At 49.3% G+C, this 8391-nt stretch overlaps 1 protein-coding gene across 1 annotated transcript; it reads left to right on the top strand.

The window, feature by feature from the left end:
• Window positions 1–501: 501 nt before the first annotated feature.
• Window positions 502–780, top strand: BJ212DRAFT_1293716 (uncharacterized protein; the record flags this gene model as incomplete). Its single annotated transcript, XM_041332174.1, has 1 exon — window positions 502–780. The coding sequence occupies one exon, from the start codon at window positions 502–504 to the stop codon at window positions 778–780; it is 279 nt and encodes a 92-aa protein (XP_041184854.1).
• Between the last annotated feature and the right edge of the window lie 7611 nt (window positions 781–8391).

Here is an 8391-nt window from a genome sequence, read left to right as displayed (position 1 = left end):
TTCAACGATACAGTGCAATTTTCATTGCAGTCTATTGCCGTTTGAGATGTACGTACGAGCCCATCGAGTTGGACCAGTGAACGTTGTCGTATGTGAAATGATTATTGCGTGTGAGGTAGTGGAGAGATGTGAGAGGATAAATAGCTTACAACATCATAGACATGCAAGTAAGAGAGAGAAAAGAGACGTGCAGAGACTCACGGGGCCGGTGAAAACGCGATCGTGACGTGCATGTGACACGGCGTATGTGATGCAGCACTGTCACCGTAACTCCTACCACGTAGTGAGTCGTGCTGCTTCCACACCAGTGCTATATGGTAAGACGCATGCGGCCTCGATCGGATGCTCGACTATTTTGGGCGAGGTTTGAAGGACTTTGATGGCGGCGAAGTTGAAGTTTGGGTGATCAGGCCTAGTGGAATGTTATTTCAAGTTGCTTTCTTTGTGGACTCGGACTTGGATGCCCTGTCACCTAGCACTTACTTGAAGCACTGGGATGCTATGCGAACTGGGCAGGTCCAGGTGCGAATACCACACAATATCGCAGTACTATGTACAGGAGGGTTGGGGATCACATTTGTAGTTGGAGGGTACGTGAATGGGACTGAGTTTGGAGGTAGCACGGCCACAGCGGACAAAAGAAGCAGTACTGCTCAACTCCTTCACTTTACTCGCAACCGACTCGCACCATCAACAATTCGTGCTTTTCTGTGCCTCGGAGCCTGGGGCAGAAGTGCTCTTCTGGCGATGGAGGACCTTCTAGCCTCTGTAAGGAGTTGAAAACGAAAGCGAAATGGAGTCGAAGCTGAGGAGGACGACGAGGAAAGTAGTAAGATTTATTTGATTGTTCAATTAATACACTCTTCTTAGTAATGTACCTGCAGTGTTCAGAGACACCCGGGCCACGGTGTTTTCCATCTAACCGCGGTGTTGACGGGTCGGTGTGTACCCGTGCGGAACCCTATGCAGCATAGACTACTAATCTGGAGCCGAGATTAGGCTTCAGCGAAGTAGAGGGTCTGAGTCATCATATCTGCACGATCCAGGTATCTCAACCTGTCAAACTTCTTTTATTGCATTTCATCCAAATGACCACTGGTATGCTCGCAGGTCTCCTTATGTTGTGGTCCGCGAGTTTTAGAAACGTAATTTGGACGCTGATGGACCTCCAATGTCACTCCTTGACTGGCCACAATAATTTCTTTCTAGACTTGACGGTGGCGCCAGCATCAGCACGCGGCCTGCATGCCGTGTTTTCGGTGCGGCGTAGACAGTCGCACTTACTCGATCATCTCTGATATGCAATGACAGTGTTCGACTTCCATCTCTATATCCGGGGTCATGAATGAACACTTGCTCCCACCTCGCATAGAGCGCATGTTCTCCTGTGCTCAGTGAAAATGCCTGTGACGTTCTATTCTGACGGGCCAGATGCGCGCACGATTTACCTGCAGTAAATCATTCATGCGGAGTTCAATTTGTCCCTTATAACTGCTGTTCGTTGACTTTAACTTCCCAACCCGCCTGCGAATAGTTCTTTATGACTGGACAGAAGCTCCTCTTGGTGTTGACAATCATCATCTCCACTTGCATATTCTCTCTTTGCTGGGGGTTCATGATTATAGTTTGGCGTCAACGATATGTGATTCTCCCTGACTCCGTCGTCGACCTCATTATAAGATATCCTACTGTACTCACCCTCGTATCCACTGTGATATCCACCGTTCTGTCAGTAATCACCACGGCGTACGTTCAGATAGCTAGGTGTACGCAATGCTTCGCTGACATCTGCATCTGCATCCAGCCTTTTATCGTTCGCTGTCAAAAAGGCAATCAACCATTATATTACTCGACCAATATCACTGGTCGAACTTCATACTGCAATAGCTCTCACCAAATCACAACCCCTTCTTCGATGGAATCATTACAAACTCTCACTTTTCACGTTGATTTTGTCTGTTTGGTTACGCTCCTCAATTCAAGGTTTGAAATTATGCTCACGAGCGCCATAACTGACACATACCATATCGCAGCTGGACGACATTACTATTGCCAACACTGTTTATGTGGCCTGTACCAATCAATGGCACAGATCTGAACCTCAGAAGCAGCGCCTTCGACACGAAACTAGGTCTTGACATGGATAAGCCAGGAAGTAAGGACTGTGTATCCTTATTCATTGTGTGGTACCCATTGATAACCTCGTTATAGGTTACGAGAATGGTTATTCTATCCTCGAAATCATGGCGCCAACGAGTGGGACTTCAGCCACACGTTCAGCTGTTGCAGGTGGAAGTGAGAGTGTCTTTGCCTTCAATGGTGTCTTGTACAACAAATCCACTAGTACGCTCTGATGTAACAACGTACCTGGATTAGTATCTCATTCTGTTCTCAGGTGGCATCCTTCCAGCTGTCGAAGAGTATGCAGGCACGACATTGCACCCTGGTGGTATTGGTCTTGAGTTCTACGGTGGAAAAATCGCGGTCAATACATCGCTCGTCAAAGACCGGGGTCATTCCGGACTCGCTAGAAATTATGCAATAACTCAACAGGGTCTTTCGGCGAATATTACCTGCGGTGACCTTGACCCAAACAAGTTCTCGCTGAATTTCACAACTACGAATTCGTCAAATACAACTTGGTGGGTAGGGATAGCTTCTTGCCCTCTCGGCAGTATGTCTGCATAGTCCACCTGTATCTGAAGCAGCCTGATGTTATTTGTCAGCGGGTTCCGGCTCTTGGTCGACACTGGATTCTGGACATGTTGACTTTCTCGGTATTGTTATCTGTCCCACTCCCCACGTGAATAATGGAGCCACATCATTCGGTAAGCAAGTTCAACGTTGAGAAGTGCTAATGTTGATCGTCGCCACTACCTTAGACATCCTCCTGCAGGGCATGGGAGACTATAATTTCCTGGATGCAACAGTCTGCAATGTAGTACCATACGTGGCTTCGTTCAATGTGACATACAATCAGAAAATGATCTCCATCGATCAATATCAACCTCGTAATATCCAGCCACTCCAAAGCAACAGCACCACTATCTTATCAGACATAGTGGAGATGCTGTCTGACTCTATTCAGACGACGTTCACTAACCGTTTGGGGCAGTTGCTACAGCTTAGCAGTTTGGACCCCACAAGCTTTCTGAATGAGACATTGGTGAGTAGGTTTTGTCGCGTTGAGAACGGCAAACAAATTGTCTCACTTGTGAGTTTCACAGGAAAACTACTTCCGTGGCGTTGTAGAGTTTTCTGCCACAGTAAGTGAACGATCTCGTCTTACTCCTCACTCTCAAATGGGGGTTGATATACTGTAGTACCTTCGTTCTGCCTACTTTGCAGAAGGTGCCAGTACGAATTCAACGATGCAGGACTTGTACTCGAACCCAGAAGCTTTCATACCCCTGAATGGAACAATGTTTATCGCGACCTACGGCTGGTACAGTGGACGCATCACATACATCTATATTATCTGCGTCTTCACGGTCATCTGGGTGGTCACTGTCTTAGCTGCGGTGTACAGTCTGATTCATGAATATACCCACCCACGCACCAGTTCCGTTTTCGATGTGTCGAACCCAGTCCATCTGATGATGGCATCTTCGGCGGGGGGACTAGAAACGCTGGCAGGATTTGAAGATGATGGAGTTTCGGAGAATGAACGTGCACGAGTGCGTCTTTTTGATGGTCGTGATGTGGCACCTGATAATGCAATGAGAGAGAACACACGCGCTCGGCCTACTAAACCGACAATCCCGAGGTTCGAGATTGTACCGTAGGGAGCAGCCCACAGCTGCTGGACATAACGTGCCGTGAAATCTTTCATTTGTCTTGCTACCATGATCTGTACGGCTACCAATAGTAACCTGCCCTTATACCACGTGATTGTTTTTTTTCCTTTCATCTGATACTTACAGTCTGCGCATCGCACCTTATTCCACGTGTTGCTCTTACAGAAAACCTACAAAAGATCCAATAGATAAACTTGTAAAGCTCGGTGTTCTTGCAGCAGGCAGCCTTCGGAGAATGACATCACAAAATTGCTCAACTCAATGATATTCCCGATTTAGACTGTTGTGCTGTATTTTGGCAAAAACAAAAAAATATTACGTCATGATCATTAGCTGATTTCTTCAGTCCACCGGCCCAGTTCTCCCAGCATTTAAGCTCAGTACTCATGTTCTGTGCAACGGGAATGACGAGCATGAAATGTTCAAACCTTGCCAGCGGCGGCAGCTATTCCTTTGATTCACTATGAGGAGGCGCAAGACGTGGATCAAAAACTCTCGAGCTCCATTCTATACGCGCAACCACATCCCTTATAACTTCATTCGTTATTCATCGGTGATTCGGTACGTGCCCTAAAAACTAACAGGGAAGTGATGAGTGTCACCTGGCCGGAAGTCGTTCACTCGGCGCAGGAGCGCCTATCACTGCATACTCAATATCACATTGTATCCGGCATCTCTACATATCATTCACTGGAATAAGATGTAGAGCTAGAAGTATTGATTTAGCAACTGCGACAGACGAAAAGGTAGAAACTTACTCATGATAGACCTAGTTTCCTCTAGCCAGACGAATCGACAGAAGGTAGACGTTCCTTCGTACTTCTCCGAGTCGGACTTTTGCAATCCTGCCAGCGTGATCCATGTGCCATGCGGCTCGAATCAAGCTCAACACGTCCAGGTATGACCAAGGCATTCCAAGGACTGTAAAATGCCTGTCGGGAAGCGGGTGGTACCCAGAATAAGAGCCGATTATTTGGCCCAACCATCCATCCGTCATCTCTCAGCAAAAAGGAGGTCGACCCGGGCTCATCATAGGAGGCGTCTGCGATTAACTCGGCAGTGTTGCAGAGTGCATGGGTAGAGTTAGGGGAGAAATTTATGACGTGCTCTGGCAAATTGATATCTCCTGCATACCAGAGCCGGATTGTGCCATCCGCTGAGCAAGATACAATGCGAGTGCCATTTGGTGAGAATGAGACGCAGTTCACCAAACCAGTGTGCCCCCGCAGGGGCTCACCAACTTGAACTAGCTGCTCCTTTGCTGCATCCAACAGCCGAACAGTGCGATCCGAAGAACCAGTCGCGACATGAATCCCATCTGGCGAGAAAGAGACTGAGTTGACGGAATCAGTGTTCTGCAAGGGCTTTCCAATTTGGTTCCCAGTTGCTACATCCCACAACCGCGTAGTCTTGTCCAAAGAACCGGTCACAACGCGAGTACCATCGGGGGAGAATGATACTGAATTAACTGAACTACGATGCCCCCGCCAGGTACCAACTGCCTGCCCAGCTGCATTCCATAACCGCACAGTCATGTCCGAAGAACCGGTCACGACGTGAGTGCCATCCGGCGAGAATGATACTGCATTAACTGAACCACGGTGCTCCCAGTGTTGACCGACTTGCTTCCCCGTCTCCACATCCCACATTCGGACAGTCTTATCTGAAGAACCAGTCACAACACGAATCCCATCCCGCGAGAATGAGACCGAGTTGACCGGACCATCATGCCCACACCAGGCGTCACCAACTTGCTGCCTCGTCTCTACATTCCACAGCCGAACGGTGTTATCCCAAGAACCAGTTACGATGTGAGTCCCATCTGGCGAGAACGAGAGTGACTTGACAGAGGAAGTGTGTCCCTCCAAGGGCGGATCAGCTAGCTGCCCTGTCACTATATTCCACAGTCGGACGATGCCGGTGTCCAAAGAACCAGTAGCTATGTAAGTCCCATTCGGAGAGAAAGAGACCGAGTGGACAAAACGAGTGTGCTCCCACAAGGACTGACAACCCGACTGCACTGATGCATCTGACTGCACTGCTGCATCCGACTCCACTCCTGCATCCCACAGCCAAACGGTCCCATCCGAAGAACCAGTCACGATGCGAGTGCAATCCGGTGAGAACGATACTGAATTGACCGGACTAGTGTGCTCCCGCAAGGGTTCAGCAATTGGCTGCCCCGTCTTGGCGTCCCACAGCCTAACAGTGTTATCCGAGGAACCAGTCACAATGCGACTGCCATCTCGTGAGAATGAGACTGAGTTGACCGAACGAGTATGCCCCAAGAATGGCTGACCGACTATCTCCCCCGTCGCATCCACCGCCGGGCAGTGAAATCTAGAGAGCCGGTTGCGATGCGAGTCCCATCCGGCGAGAATGAAACTGAGTTAACTGAATCAGTGTGACCCTGTATGGGTTTACCGACTGGCTGCCCCGTCGCTGTATCCCACAGCCAGATAGTGTTGTCTGAAGAACCAGTCACGATGCGAGTCCCATCCAGCGAGAATGAGACCGAGTTCACTGAACCATTATGCCCCCGCAAGGGCTCACCAACTGGCTTCCCCGTAGCTGCATCCCACAACCGGACAGTGTGATCCGAAGAACCAGTTGCGATGTAGGTGCCTTTCGACGAGAACGAGACTGAATTAACTGGACCATCGTGTCCACGCCAGGGCTCCCCGATGGGCTGCCCATTCGCCGTATCCCATAACCGGACAGTCTTGTCCGAAGAACCAGTCACGACGCGAGTTCCATCTGGCGAGAATGTGACTGAGTTAACTGAACCGGTGTGTCCCTGCCAGGGCTGACCAACTGGCTGACCCGTCGCTGCATCCCACAACCGGATAGTCATATCCTCAGAACCGGTCACAATGCGAGTCCCGTTCGGCGAGAACGAGACTGACAGAACCCCTCGTGTATGTCCACGGAGCACGCTCTGAACAGCTGTCCAGTTTTTATCATATCCAGCTGCCAGACGGAGAGTCTTCGGAAACTTTGCAGCGAACTTTTCAGATATCACAGATTTGACGGGCGAGAACGGTAGTGCTGATACATATAGATGTGGCGTGCTGTGCAAAATGATGTTGCCAAAGATTTGGATGAATCTCTGCACATCCGTTGCAGTCGACAAAACATTCTCATATCCGGAATGGCCCTGCGCTCGAGCGTTAGCGTTTCATTTAATGCTACCCAGTAGTAACTGTGCTTGCCTTCAGCCACGGACAATGAGTGACAGCACAGGACCTGCTCGGTTGAGTGCGTTGAGAAGGCTGAGTGCTTCGAGCCAGAAGAGCAATTGCTCGTGACGCAGGAAATTTCTCACTTTCTTTGCGAGAACCGCGTCAAAGACTGTTTGTTGTACGTGCGTGGCCCAAATCGACAGGCATAGGACAAATGTGGGGGAATGCTTTTTTTGACTCGTTCCTGTAGCCCGGTGTCGTTGCAATTAGGGAGATATGATGTCTTTAAATCACAGATATTGAAAGAAAGTCGAGTTTCATCACTCGAAGTGATGCAAAAGCAAGGTCGTGTTGCGCCTTTGATGTATCGATGAAAAATTTCCCGCTGCATGATTCGTCCGTCAGAAAATCGCGAAAGGTGGCATGAAGGGGTCGGATGGGGGTTGATGAATTGGTAGTGCCGCTGAGTAGGGATCCCATTTGTTTCACTATATGCTCCACTTGTAATGCTCCTCTGGTATGGAAATTGGCACCGCATGGCATTCGAGAGACTCTATAGAGAGGGGTTCTGCTGCGCCAAGGATTTGTCGCATCACGGAATGAAACCTTGTTAGCTGTTTGCGCTGAGTCGCCGTATTATATTTATCATCTGGCATGATCACTGTCAAAAAGAAGTGGTACATATCGTACAGCAGGTGGTTTCGCTCGGCAGGATCACGGGATGCCACAGCGTCAAAGGAATCATCTGGAGATGCGCCAGTAGGGGGTTCTTTGATGGTTCCGCAAGCAAGACGCGCCCATTCGAAAAGTCCATCAGCTTTCTCAGCGAGGACTGCAAACTGTCTTTCCCCAAAATTCGACAGCCCTTCCAGCTTCTTCGACACGTAAGTGTGGATATCGCGCTCCGCAGTTTTCGGTGGAATTTCGTCCATGGACACTTGTTGAATATGCTGAGCATCGGCAAACTCAGCATCAATGTCACGCAGTGGGCGTGAGGTAACGATAAAGCGGAAGTTATCTGGGAGTTCTGTAATTTTTCGAACATCCGAGTTTTGAAGCTTCCCGGAAAGAATGCGAAGAAGGTCACACCGTGTGTCCGTTCCCCCACTTTCATCCAGCGCGTCGATAATGATTACAACAGGGTCTGCGATTGGTTTAGAGAGCTCCCACAGTGGTTTCGTGAGAAGCTTGTCCCATTGCTGAATAATATCTGCCGTATTCTTGAGCGCTTTATCGTTCTGAACTGCACTCGCCAAGGCTCGTCTCATCGGCGGATGACGGTCGCCAGGTCGCACGCGATGGTGAGAAAATCTTTTGATGGCGGAGGTCAGCACTTTGGCAGCGGTCGAAACAGTAACAGGAACCAAGCTTTCCCCCACCGATGAACGAGCTAGCGATGTGAGCAATGGCTG

The sequence above is a fragment of the Suillus subaureus genome, assembly GCF_016647635.1.
Source record: "Suillus subaureus strain MN1 chromosome Unknown BJ212scaffold_560, whole genome shotgun sequence".
Lineage (NCBI taxonomy): Eukaryota > Fungi > Basidiomycota > Agaricomycetes > Boletales > Suillaceae > Suillus > Suillus subaureus.
Note: the sequence above shows the minus strand (reverse complement) of the source record. Positions and strands in the feature narration are given on the sequence as shown.